The 19,207-nt window shown below is 49.1% G+C and overlaps 1 protein-coding gene across 2 annotated transcripts; it reads left to right on the forward strand.

Annotated features, from left to right (window-relative positions):
* The first annotated feature begins 1,777 nt into the window (after positions 1 to 1,777).
* ARHGEF5 (Rho guanine nucleotide exchange factor 5) lies at positions 1,778 to 18,611 on the forward strand. Of its 2 annotated transcripts, XM_035021477.1 has the most exons (15): positions 1,778 to 3,489; positions 3,523 to 4,925; positions 5,494 to 5,551; positions 5,976 to 6,040; positions 6,245 to 6,498; positions 9,543 to 9,703; positions 10,231 to 10,383; positions 10,631 to 10,760; positions 11,031 to 11,105; positions 11,554 to 11,643; positions 12,784 to 12,941; positions 13,535 to 13,696; positions 15,218 to 15,288; positions 16,905 to 17,009; positions 17,736 to 18,611. In XM_035021477.1, the coding sequence occupies exons 1-15, from the start codon at positions 1,778 to 1,780 to the stop codon at positions 17,891 to 17,893; spliced, it is 4,755 nt and encodes a 1,584-aa protein (XP_034877368.1). In that variant the 3' UTR covers positions 17,894 to 18,611. The 2 variants fall into 2 exon arrangements, with proteins under 2 accessions (XP_034877368.1, XP_034877367.1); XM_035021476.1 differs by having other exon boundaries at positions 1,778 to 4,925.
* Positions 18,612 to 19,207: the final 596 nt, after the last annotated feature.

Raw genomic sequence — 19,207 nt, forward strand, 5'->3', positions numbered from 1 at the left:
TGAGCACTGAGTATGGACCAGGTATTGTGCTAGGTGTAGACAGTCGATCAAGATGGATGTAGTTCTTGATCTGGTGAAGCTTACCACCTATTGTTTGGGATAGATAATAGATCGAAATACACACATAACTGTAATTGTATCAGTGCTGCAGAGGAGAAGTGATGTGAATGAAAGCTCGTAAGTCTATGGCGGGGAGTGCAGTCAGCTGGTCAGAGGGCTGGAGAAACTTACGGAGCTAAACCAGAAACATGTGGTCTCACGAAAAACAAGAAAGAGTCTATCTAAAGGCAATAGTGTCAGACCCCGACAAGAACCACCACACTAAGTGTCCTTTGGTGTTAACATGGACGATCGTGGGGGACGTGGGCAGCGTGGTGCTTAGTGAAGCAGGGATGGGGGCGGGTGAGATAGGAAGAGGTGAGGACCTCGGGTATGAACAATTCCTTCCACAGTTTAGATGAGAAAGCCATGGCTATGCTTCAGTTGTGGGATGGTTCCAACAGAGGCGGGGATGGTGCGAGAAGAAGAGAAAATCCATCGCATAAGGTGACTGAGAAGACAAGCTAAAGAACATGGCGTGTAAGGGGAGGGACACCTGTTGGGTTGTCAAAGCAGGAAGGGGGAAAGAGCAAAACTCGGGGTGCTCTGAATTGCCAGGAACTGAAGTCGTTCCTCTCTATGGGTTTCTAAATTGTTTCAAGATAGGAGATGATGTTTTCTGCTGGAAGTGAGAAGGCAGGTGGGAAGGTCAAACTTGCAGGGGGCAGTAAGCTCATGAGGGTAACACAGTGTCATGGACCTGGCTAAAGGGGGTAACCACTGTATCTACTGCGGTTTAATCTAGTAAGTCTAGTTATCATTCTACTTTACAACAGCTGCTTTATTATTTTTTTTATTTTTAAGATTTTATTTATTTGAGAGGGAGAGAGAGACAGAGAGAGAGCGGGGGAGGGGCAGAGGGAGAGGGAGAAGCAGACTCTCTGCTGAGCAGGAAGCCCGACAACATGGGGCTTGATCCCAGGACCCTGGAATCATGACCTGAGCCGAAGGTAGACGCTTAACGGACTGAGCCACCCAGGCGCCCCTACAACAGCTGCTTCTATAGTGGGAGACAGAATTGCTAATTACTTACAAGGCTCTGCTAGATACTGTGGAAAATAAGATGAGTCAAGTCCAGACTGTGCATAGGGAGATCACACTACACTTTAGTACCTTGGACACTGGCTACAATGGCCAGGCTGATTCTAATGCCTTCAGCAGCTTTGGAGGAAGATCCCCGCTTCTTCTCTGGGCTCTTGGATCTAGGGTGTGTCACTCACAGTGTCTGGGAGTTATACAGGACTGAGTCACGCTTGGTGTCCAGAGAGTAGACAGGGAGAGACCATATGACATAATACAATCTAGAGAGTAATGGCCCCTGGGAGTGTTCCATGCTCTTTGACAACGGTCTCACGCTCTAATTTAATCATTTATTATCTGTCTCCTCCATAAGACTGCAGGCTCCATGAGGACACAGTCTTAGTCTGTCTTGTTTACCACTGAATGCCCTGCCCTTAAAGAGGTCACTTGGTAAATACTTATTAGATGACTAAATCAGTGATACATTTCATAGAAGCTATTGCTTACTTTGTTGAGTATTTTTCATCTCCAAGAATGACTCTAAATGAAACCAAAGCAATGTCTCACTCTTATTCTCTATGGTCTGTCCCTTTGATAGATAGAAGCAAAAAGGGTGATACAAACTTCGTGTTTTATTCCTCTTTAGGGCTCAGCCCTGATGGAGGCTGAGGAGCCCCAACATGGGGCCTCGACCCCCATCCCTGCCTTAGCGGAGCTCAGTGTTATCCCGGAAGCTCTCAGGAGAAGCAGTCAGACCGCGACCTTGGGGCCCAAAGTTCAAGAAGGCTGGGAGCCATCCTCCACATGGGCAGAGGGACGAGGACTCTCGGAGACCCAGCAGGGAGACTTAAGGGATATGAATAACTGTGCAACCAAGAGCATGACCTCCTTCCCCAAGGAAGCCCCTGCAGGTGCGGAGACCAACCAGGAAGACTCTGTGGGGGAGACAGGGGACACCCCAGAGCGCCAGGAGGCAGTGCCTCAGAGCCTGGCAGATGGACAGGCGAGGACACCGGCTCCCTCAGAGCTCAGGGCCTGCCCTGTTCAAGGTGAACATCTAGGCGTGGTCCCAGTATCCAGTGAGCTGGATAGCGGAGTGGAGATGGAATTTAGACCAGAACTCGCTTCTTTGACTGGGGGAACTGGACACGCAGAAGAGAAGGAGGAGGTTTTCCCAGACACCTCTGCTCAGCCCAGATTTGGGCCTTCCTGTGAAGAGCACCCAGCAGAGACCCACCAGCCAGGGGACTCTGTTGGGCAGGGGGAAGAGCTGCAGTCTACGGAGGCAGAAGAAAGTCCAGTGAGAGGGGGACTCATGTGCCTCCTGGGGGCCGAGGGGCTGGAGGAGCAGGGACGAGTGGAAGGGGGCTTCCAGGAGGAAGGATCTGTCAGGGAGGATGGGAGTTTAGGGGAGCAGGAACAGCCGGGGGAGCAGGTTAATGGCACAGAGGGAGAAAGGCAAAAACAGGAGCAGATACAAGGTGATGTGATGCTTGCAAAACAGGGAGAAAGAATGGGGCTTTCTGGGGAGTTGGAAGGTCCACACTGTAGTGAGCAGGAGAGGAAGACTCTGGGCCAGCAAGAGCTACAGCAGGGAGAGGAGGGGAAGAGGGAGTTAGGGGGGTCAGGGGAGAGGAAGATGGATGCTCAGAACGAGGAGAAGCAAAGCTCAGCGGGGAGATCAGGGAAAGTAACTGGAAGGCAGGAAGGTCGAGGGCTTCAGCGCAAAGTGATGTCAGTGGAGGGGCAGGAGGAGCAGCTGGGGAATTGGGATGGGGACCCGCTGTGGGGAGAGGCCAGAGAAGGAAGTACAGAAGAGGCGGGGGCACGTGATGGTCCTTCCACATTGGCTCCAGTAGCCCCTGAGTTCTCGTCTCCCTGTGACGCGTTTCTAGACACCTGTTATCCCATGACCAGTATTCCTGGGACTCAGAAGGAGCCCAGGGCTGAGGAACTATCCCCTGTAGCTCCAGCTCCTATATTGGAGCCAGGAGGATTGTCCTGCCAGCCAGCTTCTTCACTTGGCTCTCTTCCTGCTGGGGAGTCACCTGACCAAGAAACAGCTCAGGATGGCCAGCAGGAGGGATCCGAGCTGGGGAACAGGGCAGTGTTCAGCCAGGAGACCGAGATGGTCTCTGCCAGGACATCAGCCGCTCCTCCAAGGATACCAGATTCAGCTCCTTTCAGTCCTGCCAATGTCTCCCCAAGCACAGCTACATCATCATCTGCCAGCCCCCTAGTTGCCTCTCCCAGGAGGGAGCCCTCTCTTGTTGCACATTCTCCAGAAACCTCCAGAGCATCTCTTTGGACTAACAACGCATCTCACTGTGGGGCTTCTGAGACTCCCCCAGCTGCTCTCTGTGGCTTCCTGTCTGCAGAGGCCACCATGGAAATATCCACCAGTTCCAATCGGGCCAACCCTCAGAGCCCCCTAGGCCACTCTACAGGGGCTGTCCAGCACCTAAGGAGCAACTCCTTCCCAGGCTTTCATAGGACAGAGCCAACTCCGGACCTGCTGGGACTATCACTTTCCTTCTCCCATTCAGAGTTGCCCCAGAGGGCCCCCAAACCTGCCCTCTATGGCTCTATGATCCCGAGAAGGGACAGGAAAAGTGGTAGGGACTGCAGGATCATTCCAGAATCCCCTAGTTCATTATCTACTCTGGGGCAGGACTCTCAAGAATTCACTTCAAGTCCGGAAAGATCCAGTAGTCCCTGTAGCACCCAGCCATGTGGCTCCCGACACACTTCAGCCTCTGCCCCAGAGTCTCCTGCCTATGGCTCTTCCCCACCCCTTGTCTCTGTAGATGTGAGGATCCATGAACCTCTGCCCCCTCCTCCCCCAGAGAAGAGGCGTGTTCACCCCTCCATGGTAGAGAGAGACAGCCATCTCCACGTAGGAGTTCCCACGCTGAAGCGATGTGGCCATTCTCTTCCATTGGCCCCAGGTTTGGGGCTACATGGCCCCCCCAAAGGCCCACTTCCCCCAGTTCCTGACTCCCTTGTGGCAAGGCAGCACCGTCCTCTGCCCTCTACCCCGGACACTCCCCATCCTACTCAGACCTCCTTCTCCCACAGGCTGAGATACAACAAGCCATTACCCCCAACTCCTGATTTGTCCCAGCCCCACCATTCTGTTTCTTCTTCTAGTAGTCCAAGGATCTACAGGCCTCTACCCCCTGTCCCTATTATGGATCCTCCCACTGAACCACCCCCGTTACCCCCGAAGTCCAGGGGGAGGAGTAGGAGCACTCAGGGAGAACTCATGAATGCAGGGGGTCAGGGCAAGCCAAGGCCTGTTTGTCAAGAGCGGATAGTCTCCACTCCCCATTCTGTTGGACGTACCTCCTGGCCCCCAGCCATGGGCCGATCAACAGACTCTTTGGCCTCCACCAGCAGGAGCAAGAGGGAAGTGTCCTCTGGCATGGCTTTCAGCAACGTGGCAACCCTTCTAAGTCCCTCTTCCCCAACCACACACTGGAGTCTGGAGCTTCAGGGACCCACCTCTGAACCAGGACCCTCAGAAGAGTCTGAGGCCCCTGCCAGAGGATCTTTGAGAAGAACAGCCCCTCAGGAAGGAGCCAATGGCCTGAAGAGGTTGGATGTAGGCCAAGCAAGGCAGGCAGAAAAACTCAGCCATCCCCATCTGGAAAAGGCATCCAGCTGGCCCCACAGGCGGGACCCAGGGAGACCACCAGAGAGCAGCAGTGGGCAGGTTGCAGATCCTGGTGAGGGATCCAGTAAGCACAAGGGCTGGAACCGGCAAGGCCTGCGCAGACCTTCCATCTTGCCTGAGGGCTCTTCAGGTAAGCAAGGAGCAAGATCATGGTGACGCTCATGTCGGACCAAGCTTTCTCCAGCTCTCACCACCTCACCCATCTTCTGTCCCCAGGGCCTCTACTGTTCCCTCTGGTGGCTTCACTCATCCGCGTACCCAGCGTCAACACAGAGGGAAGCCCTTGAAAGCCTCTCTGAGCTCCCTGTAGTGCTCCTCCTCCTTCCCCTCTATCTCTGTCACCCAGCCGTGGTGGTGTTTTATTGTGTACCTGTTTTTCCCAAGATGGTTGTGGATGATCCCCCTCTCCCTCACCATGACACACACACTTTCCAGCTACCAACACCTCTTTGAGGTCCTCCTAGTAGTAGAGAAGACATCCTCTTCTTGTCCAGTTCACATCTGATACCAGGGATGGTGACGCACCTGGTAATAGTGTCCTCAGGTGCATTCTCCTTTGGCACTGGTCTCCTGCACAGACTCCCAGTTGGGCCCTTCTGTTCCCTCAGATGCCTACATCTCCTGCTTTAGGTCTTACCTTCTTGGGCTCTCTGAATGTCCCTCTGCAATCTCAGTGACTTCACCATTTCCATTTCTAGATACAAGAGGTCCAGCCGTAGAAAAATCCCTTGGCCCTTCAGACACCATTGTTTTTCGGTGAGTCACCTTCTCTCCTAGCAGACACACTTGGACTGTCTTTTCTTAGGATACTGAGATTTCCATTAGTTGACAAGGGTTCTGGGACGCTGTGTCTTCCAGAGATGGGAAGGGGAAGAGACATATACCAGGATTCCAGGGTAAGGGCATCTTTTCTCTTACCTGGCTGTCAGCTGGGTCTGACTCTCCCATCCTCCTAGGTTCTTTAGCCATGAACTAAACCCCCTGTAAAAGTTCAACATGACATCCAGAACAGCTCTGAACTACCTAAAAGTGGGTCAGGCTACAGCTTGCCTCTTGAGGGGATTCAGCCCTCACATCCCAGCACATGGCCCAGAGATCGGAGACTATCTCATCTAGGGTCACCTGGGGCGTCTCTGCATCAGTGGCCAGCAAGCACCCAGAGCCCCTCTTGCCTCCGCAGGGAGAAAAAACCAAAGGAGGTAATGGGAGGCTTTTCAAGACGCCGCTCGAAGCTCATCAACTCCTGTGAGTACCTAGAAACAGAAGTATAGAGCCATATGGCATTTTGCCCAAGACTGGAGCTCATGACTTTTCTCAGTGGGGCTGTGATCTCTACAGGGAAGAGAATCTCCAGGAGAGCCAGAAGCAGCTTGGTGGCTTCTGTCTTTAAGCCTCAACATCCCTGTCTCCCTAATTCTCTCCCTCTGCCACGCTTCTTTGCCCCTGTAGCTCAGCTGCTTTACCAGGAGTACAGTGATGTGGTTCTGAACAAGGAGATTCAGAGCCAGCAGCGGCTGGACAGCCTGGGAGAGGCGACCGGGTCCGCCTCTCCCCGGCAGCCCCGGAGGACCCTGGTCTCCTCAGAGTCTTACCTGCAGCGCCTGTCCATGGCCTCCAGTGGCTCCCTCTGGCAGGAAATCCCCGTGGTGCGTAATAGCACCGTGCTGCTCTCCATGACCCACGAAGATCAAAAACTGCAAGAGGTACCCAGCGGGGCAGGGTCGGGGCAGGGCATGGGCCTACAGGAGGGAGGGCAAAGTCTCATCCTGATTTCCTCCTCGCTGCCACCACCACCAGCAAGAGCAGGCTGTCCCCACCACACACTCACCGCACGCTCTGGGCACGCCACGGCTATCGCTTGTCTCCCCTCGGATGCATGTGCACTGCTTTCTGGATGTTAGCACTTGCCTTCCTCCCCGCTTGCGCAGGGCGTGGGCCGCTTCCTTCTACCTGTTGTTGGTTGGGGCTCACACAAAGTTACCATGCCCCTGAATTTGTTGGGAGGAATGTGGAATTAATCCCTTCACTGCTGCTTCAGGCTACAGACTAAAATTTCCCTCTTCAGCCGGGGTTCCGCACTACACTGGTTTTTCTCTTCCGCCAAGGCATGTGAGTGGCTTTTTGCTGTGTCCCTTGCAGCTGTCCTGTGGTCCCCTGGTCTCATACAGGCTTTGGAATGACCATCAGTCTTGGCTCGGTCCTTACACCCAATGGCAATACTGTAGTTGAGGCTGTTTGTGTGATGTTACATTATTACCATTAACAGGTTTCACATGGAGAGCTTCTCTTAATAATCAGTCTGAAATATGGGGTCGAACCTCTCTTCCCCGGAAGACAATGTGGCACCATGGAAAGGCATCATGGAATCATGTTTACATATTTGACTTCTGGAGTAAATGACCTGGTTGTGAAGCCCACTTTGCTGTTTGCTGGCTATTTAACTTTGGCCGGATCACTTGATCTTTCTAACCTTCTGTTTTCTCATTTGTAAAACTGGGTTGCAAAAAGGATAAGTGCCTAGTACATAGCAATCACTCAAAAAATGTTTACTACTGTACTTTAATTTCAAGTCGGGCCAACCTGGGTCTGAATCCTGGCTTCACCATTTGCTAGCTGTGTAACTTTAGGCAAGTTACATAACCACCAAGTCTCAGATCCCTTGTCTAAAACTTGAGGATAATGTCTACCTTTCAGGATTGCTCTGTGGTGTAAGTGAAGTATCCATATCTAGCTTTTAGCATGATGTCTTTTACTAGTTTGATGCATTTTAGTGCCATACTCTCCCCCTTTCAGCGGTGGGAAGGAGTCAGATGTTGGCCAGACAGACTTAGAGATAAACAAATCAAACAGAGGCAGCTATAAATGTTTAGGATTTTTGAAGCTCAGACCTGGGGGCCTTATTCTGACCTCAACTTTTATTTATTTATTTTTTAAAGATTTTATTTATTTTTTGACAGAGAGAGACACAGCGAGAGAGGGAACACAAGCAGGGGGAGTAGGAGAGGGAGAAGCAGGCTTCCCGCGGAGCAGGGAGCCCGACGCGGGACTCGATCCCAGACCCTGGGATCACGACCTGAGCCGAAGGCACACGCTTAACGACTGAGCCACCCAGGCGCCCCTTGACCTCAACTTTTAAAGCACATGGAGGATATGTAGAAAATGAATGATCTGCCCAATACTTATGGAACCAAACAACAGGAGACGACATGAAACCTAGGTCTCTTTCAGCAAACTCCAGCAACGCTGGGAAGTCCACCAGGCCTCCCAGGCCGGCCCTGGTCTCCTGTTTCTGAGAAGAGAAGCTTCTATGCTTCTATGCACATAGTCCTTTCATAAAATAGCATTTCTGGGGTCTCCAAGGTGCTTGCACCAACCCCATTTCTTTTGACTGTCACAACATCTTTGTGACACGGAGGTCATTGTACCTACACAAAAAGACAGAAAACCTGAGGTTCAGTGAGGTGAAGTCAGCCACACAAAGTCATATAGTCGGTGAATGTTGGAACCAGTACTCAAATGTACCTTGTGTCCTGGTTCAGTGTTGTTGTATGGGAAGGTCATCACCCAGGTGTGTGTGTCTTCTTGCTCTTTCTGTCCTTCCATCTACTTGGAATTGCATGCTTGGATGAAGAGCACGAGCAGCCCTGCTGGCGGAGGACAGGGCTGTGAGCGGTGGCGCCCCCTGTTGGAACCTCCAAATAAGTTCTCAAGTGCTGGACCATCTCCATTAAACCACAACAGCACATCTCGTTCTCAAATATCCTGCTTCCTCCCATTTCTCCTCAAACCCCCAAAGCACCTTCATCCCCTAAATCTGTCCCTCTTTCAAAGTTCTCTGGCTCAGTGAGTGAGTCTGCCATTCACTCAGTTACCAAACTCAAAAACAGGCATTACACTATGACTCTGGCTACTCTTTCAGCCCCATTTCCAGCAAAGAACCAAGTTCTTCCAAATCTCCCTCCTAAATAATTAGGAAGCTGGCCTACCTCTCCCCATCCCTGTGGCCATTCAGACCTCCATCTGTCACCTGGAATGACTATGGCAGTTTCCTAACATGGCTCCCTTGCCCCATCTACTCTTTTCTTCACATCGTGCTCAGAAATAACATTTATAAAAATCAGATCTGATCAAGTTATTTCCCTACATGAAGCCTCTTTTTAATCTTCCCATTGCCTTAAGTCCAAACTTTTTTACCTTGTTTTGTAATCCTCCAGACCTCTCTCTATTTGCCTCCCCAGCTTCATCTCCTGCCACTATTTTAGTATAAATACTTGGTTCCAAAAACACTCCATTTATTTAAGCTTCTTGAAAGTATCCTTTTCGGGGCGACTGGGTGGCTCAGTCGGTTAAGCGGCTGGCTTCGGCTCAGGTCATGATCTCAGGGTCCTGGGATCGAGCCCCGCATCGGACTCCCCACTTCGCGGGAAGCCTGCTTCTCCCTTTCCCTCTGCCACTCCCCCTGCTTGTGCTCTCTCTCTGTGTCAGATAAATTTAAAAGTCTTTAAAAAAATTAAAAAAAAAAAAAGTATCCTTTTCTCTTACACCTGTAGGGGGTTGTACACGCCCTTCCCTCGGCCTCCAGTGCTCTTTCCCTCTCCTCCTGATGCCACGTTGGGCTCTGATGTGACTGGGAGCTATGAGAGGAGCTGACTTGTTCCCTCCTCTGCCCCTACAATGTTATGCAGTGGCTCACGTACACTGGGGACTTGATACCTATTTTAAATTAATCTCCTCTCCAACCTCCCAGGCCAAATTTGAGCTGATCGTGTCAGAGGCCTCCTACCTACGCAGTCTGCATGTGGCCGTGGATCATTTCCAGCTCTCAGCCCCGCTGCGGGCCACCCTTTCCAACCAGGAATACCAGTGGCTCTTCTCTCGTTTACAGGACGTGCGTGAAGTCAGCACCACGTGAGATTCCTCTTCTCCCAAACACCACTCACTCGGCTTCAGTATCTTTAGCCTGTAAACCATCGGTTGTTGTTTTTTTTCTCTCTCTCTTTCAGCTGCCCTCTCATTGCTCCCTTCATGATTCCCAATGCTGTGGGAATAGGGAGAGCAAAGAAGAGGAGAGAGGGTGTGTGGGTGGCTAGATCCATTCATGGATCAACAAATGAATGGGAAATGCTTCCCAGGTTGAGGACGGGATGCACAATGGGCAGGTGCTGCACTGGAGATGGGTTGTGGGAAACAGGTAAAGATCAGAAAGCCAGAACAGAATCAAAAGACGAACAGGAAATGGAATATAAGGATCAGAGGGTTTGATCAGGGGCAAACTAGGGATTGCCTTGGAGAGAAACTCTAGAGCATAGCAGGGGTACAGAGCTAAGAACAGTCAGTAGAAGTCACCAACTAATAGAAAGGAGGCGTCACAAACTCAAGGTATAGCAGGGGTCAGCCAACTGCTCACTCAGGAGACTTGTGTGAATATTGTGCAGGTTCCTTTCAGACCTGGAGGAGAACTTCGAGAGCAACATCTTCACCTTCCAAGTGTGTGATGTCGTCCTGAACCATGCTCCCAATTTCCGCCGGGTCTACCTGCCTTATGTCACCAACCAGACCTACCAGGAACGTACTTTCCAAGGCCTGCTGTAAGACCTGATCCCCATCCAGTCCCCCTGTGGGCCCTGCAGTGAACTTGCCCTGAAACTCCCAAACCCCAACCCCAAATAGTATCCCCAAAGCACATGTTCTTGTGCCTGCTCTGTGATCCCAGCCCCACCCACCTTTTAGACGCCCCCACCATAGGCATTCCACTGCATCTCTACTCCCCGTGCCTTCCCTGTGTCCCCAGTACTCCCCACATCCCTCCTCACTTGAGCCTTGCTGCCCACACAGGAACAGCAACAGCAGTTTCCGAGAGGTCCTGGAGAAGCTGGAGAGCGACCCCGTCTGCCAGCGCCTTTCCCTCAAGTCCTTCCTGATCCTGCCCTTCCAGCGCATCACACGTCTCAAACTGCTGCTCCAGGTACAGCAGCTCCCTCTCTGGGCCTTTCCCCTTCACCTGAAAGGGACAATCTCAGGGAGACCCAAGGCACAGGACTGCCCGTTCCTTTGCCCCTCGTCCACACCCTGTGGATGATGTGAGCCTTCTCCCCATTGCCCACACCCTTCTTCCTCAGGGTGAATTTGCTGCAAAAATTTTGTCCCTGGACTTCATTAGCCGACCCTCAATTCCCTCTTCCTGTTTTCCCATCCCTTCTTTCCATCTGGCTCCTGCCTACTGTTTGTTCTATAGAACATTCTGAAGAGAACACAGCCTGGCTCTTCCGAGGAAGCAGAGGCCACAAAGGCACATCATGCACTGGAGGAGGTAAGCAGCCACCAGACCCACTCAGACCCCTTGATTGGCCTTCACAGAGTATTCTTCTTCTGCAAAGGCCCATGACTCCAGAGAGCACAGGACCATGCTAATGGGATTGCTCAGCGACCTCAGTGCACCCACCAAACCTCCAAACACCCTCCCCACCCCCCATCCCCTGCCCAGCCTCCTTCCCACACGGAGGATGCTCCACACCAAGGGACTATGTACGTCCCCAGATTAAATCTTACATTCACTCCACCCAGGAACATCCTCTCAGGTCATACAAGGTATACCAGAGGCCTAGAACTTCAGTTTGATGCTGACTTCACTCAATCCCAACCTGCCAGGAAAAAACGGAGGCTGTCACAACCAACCTCCAGATTTCTTGCAGGGGACTCCAAGGTCAAAGCCTCTAACACAGTGCTCTTCCTCTCTCCTCACCCTGCTTGACATTCAGCTGATCCGGGACTGCAATAACAATGTCCAGAGGATGCGACGGACAGAGGAGCTCATCTACCTGAGCCAGAAGATTGAGTTTGAGTGCAAAGTGAGTCGGTCTCTGGCACCCCCACCCCACCTGTGAAGCTTCACTTTAGCATCACCCACAGGTCACCCTCTAACATAGAACCATCTTGCTCGCGCTGTCTCGGTCTCTGCCCTTACTTCTGCACACCTTCTCTTCTGTCCTATTTCTGGGACACCCAAATGCCTGCTTCAGTCTCCATGATAGATTATTAAGTGAGAAAGGATAGACACAGAATTTTGTTTATTGTAGCATATTATCTTTGGTGAAAAAGTAGGAGGACACAAATCTGTGTCTGTGTTTGCTTGTGTATACCTAGAGAAACTCTCGAAGGATACGTGGGAAATGAAGGACAGTGGTCACCTGAAGGGGGTTACCTGAGGGGGAGAAAGTGCATTTGGGGAGTGGGCTGGTGAGGGAGAACATTTGGTGCTTAAATCATTCAGTATTTTATCAAGTCTTCACCTAGTTTGACCAAAGCAATATGAAATTAATTCCAAATACAAGGCCAAGATCTCCATCAAAATACAAATGTAAATAAACATTCTGCATTCAAATTCCACCTCAGAGCAGATACCACCCTTACTTACTTCCCTCAAAGAGCGGGAAAATCCCTGATCCACATGTTAATTGTAGTCCAGTACCCTTATCTTTACCCAGCTTCCAACCCCCAGCAGACCGCACCTAGTTCTCCTCAGTCTCATTCCCGCATATGACTCCATGGGCTCGTCTCAGGTCTCTGGTTATAATCAGAGAAAGAACAGATGTCAGAGCTGCCCAGATCTTTTAACTCCTAAGGCACACAGTGTCCTGTTCCCTGCCTTCTACCCTCACATACCCTAATTGGGGTCTGCCAGTCCCCCTTCAGTTCAGGCTTCCTGGCCTGAGCTTTCTCATGTAGTCCCTGTCCTGGGTTGAACCACAGGCACCTGCCATTTGCCTGAGTTGTGGACGTGGGAGCTGCACAGCAGTAGACGGTAGTAGAGAGAGGGCTCAGAGAAACAGTCTAAGTGGATGGGTTATGAGAAGGAAGGAGAATGTGGAAGAGGTGAGTGTCAGTGGTGGGACTCATGAGGAGGAGGCACGGTGGGGAGGGCAGGACTGAGGAAGGCTCACGCTTGCCCTATCTGTGACACTGCCTTTTCTGTCTTCCCTGAACTACAGATCTTCCCACTCATCTCACAGTCACGCTGGCTGGTGAAGAGTGGAGAGCTGACAGCCCTGGAGTTCAGCCTCTCCCCTGGGCTGCGAAGGAAACTGAACACGCGTCCAGTGCACCTGCATCTCTTCAATGACTGTCTGTTGCTGTCTCGGCCCCGAGAGTCAGTGACTAGAATGGGAGGCCAGAGTACAAGAGGGGAATGGGATGAGGCAAGAGGGCAGGACTCTTGGGACAGAGAAAGCTCATATTCCTAGAGGAGCCCTTCTCAATGGCTCGACCCATGGAGTGCAGGTCATGGCCTAGAGAAGAGAAAGAAAGGGGATCCCACCAAATTCTGTCATGAGATCACATGGCAGGACTTGGACTATGTTATAGACACAGAGCAAAATGTAGCAAACTAGCGGACCACATTCTCAAATCCATTTATTTGGGCTAGACTCAGCCTTAGTCTAGACGTTCTTAGCCAATTCCAGATCCTCACTCTTTGGTCCTAAGGGCCTTAGAAAATTTATATTGATTTTATCTCTCCAACTCTTTAAAGTGGTGAAGTATTCATTGCACATGTGGTTTGTCAAATTGGTGACAAATCCCTGGGGACCCTGGAGCTAACATCTTGGGAGCAAGGTAGCTCCATCTTGTGGTTTTTTTGAGAATTTGCAAGCTGCAAAGGACAGGGATCTTGAATCCAAAGATAGGAGGGTGGATGAAGTATAACAGTTGTAGAATCGGGTTAACAAACCTTGTGTTTTACAGGGGTAGCCGATTCCTGGTATTTGATCATGCTCCCTTCTCCTCCATCCGAGGGGAAAAGTGTGAAATGAAGCTACACGGACCTCACAAAAACCTCTTCCGACTCTTCCTGTTGCACAACGCACAGGGCACCCAGGCTGAGTTCCTCTTCAGCACTGAGACCCAGTGAGATGGGGCAGGGCAGAGGAGCTGGGGAAGGGAGGGAGGGAAGGAGAGAGAGAGGGACGGAGGAAGGGAGGAACAGAGGAAATCCTGGGAAGGAAATGGGGCTGGGGCAGAAAATGTGCTCAGAAAACAGCCATAGCACTATTTATCCTATTCTGGACTGGAGGGCATCCATAGGGAACCCCAAACCCAAACTCTTAGAGCTAATAGACAACTTGCAAGAGATGGGGTAGGAAAGGGTACAGAGTTGCTACCAAAGTTTAGCATCTATTTTATGCTCTTCAGTCAAGAGGGACAAAGTCTGCGAGACAACAAAAGGAGATGGGCTGGTATGAAGTAACTAAAGAATTGAATTACTGATGTCCCTGAGTGAATGGCCATGTTGTATGAGCCAGAAACTCTTCAGTGCCAAAGGATGGTGGACATCTATGTGAATAAGACAAGCAATGGGGTGTCTTTAGCTTGCCTTCCTCCCACCTTCCAACCCAGTCCTCTGTTGAGCAGAAATCTATAGTGTTGAGAACTTTGATTTGCTCATCTTTTTAATGATGATGATAATAATAATAATAATAATAAATACATTCACACACAGATACATACATTTTGGAGAGTATTAAAGAATAATACCTGTAAACCCTGGTACACAGTGCCTAAAATGAGCAACTACAGGACCATAGCTACTGTTGCTGTTATAAGAGATATAAGAAGCCTATTCTTTAAAAAGTTTGACATGACACCAAATGGTCCAAGGATCCCTGTGTTGTAGACACTTTTCAGTTTTGTCTCTTGGAAGACACCTCAGGGTAGGATCAACCATACCTGTCTTCACTTATGGAACATAGGGGCTGATATAGGGGTTTGTATACAAAATGTCACCAAAGTCAAGGAATCAGATACAGACTCATGTTCTTTGTTTAGTGTTTTGGGCAGCATCTTCCTGGAATAGAAATAGTGTCAGCTCTCAATTACTCCAGTGTTTTTGGAAGCAGAGGCCTACATAATACAAAATCCTTCAGATAATTACAAAATAAATTTGGGTTATATTGCATGACCCAAAAACTAGTAGATATATTTCCCTGACCTAATTATGATTACAGAATAATTTCCATCGCTGAGATATTTGATGGAAGGGAGGTGGGCAAAAGAGTATCGAGAATTCTGCAAAGTGGTAGAGGGTATCTAAACTGAGATGAACATTTTGCTCAGTACAAAATGGAAAATCTCATGTGTATATAATTGACAGTTGACATTATGCCCCCACTTGAAAGATACGCCATTAAGAGGACAAGCTCAGAGAGAGAAGGAGAAAAATAAAGGGTGATAAACACAATTACATACAGTTCAAGATCTTATGTTTCCAAGCAAGCAAAGTCCCATTGACTTTTGTCCGAGATGTCTTTAAACTAGACTTTTTGAACCAGACAAGTCTCTCCCACAGTCATTTTCCTTCCCCATCACTGGCCTTCATCCTACACCCCAGAGAGCTACAGTCGTGGCATTGACCCTGCTTTGTTTTCTCAGAAGTGAAAAGCTTCGATGGATCTCAGCCTTGGCCATGCCCAGAGAGGAGTTGGACCTTCTGGAGTGTTATGGTGAGTGAGGGGGTAAAAGGGAGAGAAAAATGGCAGGGCTGGAAGTCACCTTTGGATGTAGGAGTTTAAGAGGCTGGGTGCTAACTCTGAGAGACTCCCACTTACTGCTTCTATCCAGAATTTTAGAGTAGAAGTCTGAGCACTGGAGCTTAAGCACCTGAGATGATCCACTTAAAACTACTCACCACAATGGTACTGCTTCCTTCTCCATATACTTCCTCCCTTGGGCAATAATTTCTCTTTTTCAATATTTGTCCCCTTAAGTCATCCTGCTATTATTTTGCTTAGATTTCACCTGCTTCAAGGTCTTGGGGAAATATGGGGAGAAAGTAGGGCTGGAGTGGGAGTTGTGGGAGAATAGCAACCTAGTAGATTTGTCTTAACCACACCATCTCCTGTACAGAATGACCTGAGATCACGGCCCTTAGCCCAGGCTGCCAGGTACCCACAGGTAGCCAGAGACACACACACATATTATGAATGTGTCTTGCATTCATGTGAAGCCTGGATTGCTGGGTCTCCTATAAGTCCCCAGAGTTGTCCTCCAGCAAGAATTCCCTAATTGGTATCCAGAGAGGAACTGAACTCAAAGGAACACTGGTAACTCAAAAGAACAAACAAATACAAGGAACCTTGGAAAATGAAGTAGGAGAACCAGGCTGTAAACTGAGTTCTACTAACTTGTTTGCTACCTGACCTGTCTGCTGGCCTTTACTTCCCCAGTTGGAAGGAAGGCAAGATGATGATGCTTCCTCCTTTGCTGTCATCTTGTAAATGGCAGAAGGAGATAAGCTTTAGAAAAAGAAGTACAGATAATAATGTAGTGTTCTGTTTGTTTTGGGAGGGAACCAGCAAAGTGTGGTAATGTAGAAAGAGCGATAAACCCACGTAAGATGGAATGCTTGTGGGTCAGGAGTCCTCTGAGGCTTGTTATCTTGAGCTTTAAAACTATGGAAATTTCCTCTGGTTCACAAAAATACTGAGATAGAGAAAATCCAGAATTTCCTGAGGAATCATCTTGATCAACCCAGTCATTTACAAGTGAGGAAACTGAAGCTATAGGGGATTAAGCACCTTGCTTAGGTCACACCTGGAGCCCCACGGTTGCATCTCTTCCAGTCCCACATTTGCTACTGGGAAGGAAATGAAGAATGAGTCACAGAATCAGATTTTACAATCTATTTGGGGAGGCAGAACACACACACAAAGCAGTTGGATAAGAGGCAAATGGTTTGGCCTGGACAATTAGTTTTAAAGGAATTCAGAATCCATTGAGGACTAAAGAGTCGGGAAAAGTTACAGAGAGAAGATGGGTCTTTAACAGACTTTGAGTATTCGTAATAATGAGTCACTGAAGATGGTCACAACGTATTCCTCAATTCATCTTCCCTGGAGAAATAAAATTTTTGATTCATTTCTGTTTTGGTATTTCCATTTCCTTTTCGACCATTTCCTGGTTGAGGATGAAGATTTTTCTGATTGTCTCATTTGTCTGTAACTTTCTAAAGCCTGAACTTTCTCTCTCCCGAGTCCTCCCAACCTCCCCCTGTAATTCCCCCTCAGTGTTCCAGTCACTTGCCTTTCCTAACCTCTCTTCACACTCTTCTCTTCCAAAGACTCCCCACAAGTACAGTGCCTTCGAGCCTACAAACCCCGAGAGAACGACGAGTTGGCCCTGGAGAAGGCAGATGTGGTGATGGTGACTCAGCAAAGCAGCGATGGTAAGAGAGAGAATCCGTGAGTAAGCTGGGTGTTGGAGGTGGGATACTGTAGGTGGATGTATTTGTTTCCTAGGGCTGCATAACAAAGTACCACAAATGGGGTGCCTTAAAACAATAGAAGTGTATTCTCTCATGGTTCTAGAAGCCATAAATCCAAAATCAAAGTGTCGGCAGGGCCATGCTCCCTCTGACACCTCTTGGGGAGGATCCTTCCTTGCCTCTTCTAGCTTCTGGTGGCCGCAGGTATTCCTTGGCTTGTGGTAGCCTAACTCCAGTCTCTACCTCTGTCTTCCTTGTGTGTGTGTGTGTGTGTGTATGTATGTGTGTGTGTGTGTTCAAATTTCCCTCTTTTTATAAGGATACCAGTTATATGGGATTAAGGCCCACTTTACTCAAGAATGACTTCATCTTTACTAATTACACCTGCAAGAACCCTATTCCCAAATAAGGTCACATTCTGAGGCACTTGCAGTTAGAACTTCATTATATATTTTGTGGGAACACAGTTCAGCCCATAAGAGTGAAGAAGGCCCAGGAGTAGGCAGTTGTAGACCTTGCCAGACCTAGAACAGCCAGGGCTAACACAAGGGAGGCTGGATTTCCCATGCCAGGGGCTCTCCAGTCCTTTCAGCCTTACCATTCAGAAAAGTTTTAGGGAAGGAGATCCAGAGGGAGTTATTATGGGTCTGTCCCAGGTAATTCTTCCCACCCTCCCTGTGCTCCTAGGCTGGCTGGAGGGCATGCGACTGTCAGATGGGGAGCGAGGCTGGTTCCCTGTGCAGCAAGTAGAGTTCATTTCCAACCCAGAGGTCCGTGCACGGAACCTGAAGGAAGCCCACCGAGTCAAGACTGCCAAACTACAGCTGGTGGAACAGCAGACCTAGCTATTTTCTGGGAGGAATTCCCTGAGCATAAGGACAAGACGTTCCTGGAAAGGGCTGGCCCCAGAACCCTGCAACAGAGGCCTTCTGTGGACCAAGAAGTAGACCTTCTGAAAACTCGAGGACAAAATGAAGCTACCAGTCGCGAGTCTCAAACCTCCTTTCATGTGCTTTGTGCTTGGTGGAGGGATTTTCAGGGACTTTGCACTGGATTCTGAGAATCTTTTCTCATAAGAAAACAGACAAATGGGGCCTAAGCCAAGGAACTTTACCTCTACTACCGTATAGTACTTAAATATTCTCTGTTTCCAGAGTGCAGATTCAGGGCTGACCAAAGTTTGCATCATGGCTACAAGTTAAATGGAATCTGACCTCAGTCCACTAGAGGGAGATGTTTAAGGGGGATTAGCACGTCAGATGAGAGGGTCAACAGGGTGATCTCTAAGGTATCTTCCAACTTGAGAGATTTTCCATAATTATTGGTGTGGGGTCAGGGCATGCATCTCTGGGATCTGTGTTGGTGGCAATGTGAGGGTAGTACTCTCTCACTCTAATAAATTTGGCACTTCTCTGAGTGTTTTCTTCTCAGACTCCTGAGCACTGAACAAGGTACAGAACATGGAATCCCATGAGGATTCCAGGCCATTTGATTTAGGTGCCACGAAAGACCAAGATGGTACCTAGGTCACGGCAGATGCCAACTCTTGCTTTATGACTTCCAAGAGTTTGGGCCGCTTTTCTGTTTGTTTTGGCCTCAGATGTTGTATAAGGACTTAGAAGGAATTGATGAGTGATGAAAATCCCATTCAAACCTTCTTTTTTATTGAACTCATAAGTTAAGGCATAGGTTAGTTGGAATGGATTTGGAAATCCTACTCAGACCATTCACAATTTCATATTTTGACTTGAATTATGGTGAAGGTATCTTCCCAGCTATTTCATCGTCTTTGTGAAAAGCAGCATGTATAATGGAAGAGTCCTAGAACCCAAGTCAAGAGACCACCTCCAGTTATTGCACTGCCATGATTCAGCCTGTCCATGTCTCAGTTTCCTTTAATGTAAAAGACAGGATTGGACCAAGTAACTTCAAAGTCCTATCCAACTCTGCCAAATAAGATTCTCTATCTCCTACTGGATTGCCTTTCTCAGTTGAGGAGCGTCACTCTATGTTAATTCTCATATAGAGCCCTCATACAACAATAGTATAGTCATCTTTTAAGCTGGATCATTATAGTCCTTCCCTGGACATTCTACTGCTCTGTTTCATTTTTAGGAAGCTCAGAAGTAGAATTGCATTGCAGCTTTGTGCAAAGGTAA

Source organism: Mirounga leonina, unplaced genomic scaffold (assembly GCF_011800145.1).
Source record: "Mirounga leonina isolate KUSES-001 unplaced genomic scaffold, KU_Mleo_1.0 Mir_174, whole genome shotgun sequence".
In the NCBI taxonomy this organism is placed as follows: domain Eukaryota; kingdom Metazoa; phylum Chordata; class Mammalia; order Carnivora; family Phocidae; genus Mirounga; species Mirounga leonina.

Excerpts from the sequence above, each read along its gene's own strand:
- ARHGEF5 (XM_035021476.1), top strand. The coding sequence starts at position 1,778 with ATGGAGGCTGAGGAGCCCCAACATGGGGCCTCGACCCCCATCCCTGCC. Across the intron at positions 11,106-11,553 it reads CACATCATGCACTGGAGGAG|CTGATCCGGGACTGCAATAA; the intron begins GTAAGCAGCCAC and ends CTTGACATTCAG. Across the intron at positions 17,010-17,735 it reads GACTCAGCAAAGCAGCGATG|GCTGGCTGGAGGGCATGCGA; the intron begins GTAAGAGAGAGA and ends CTGTGCTCCTAG.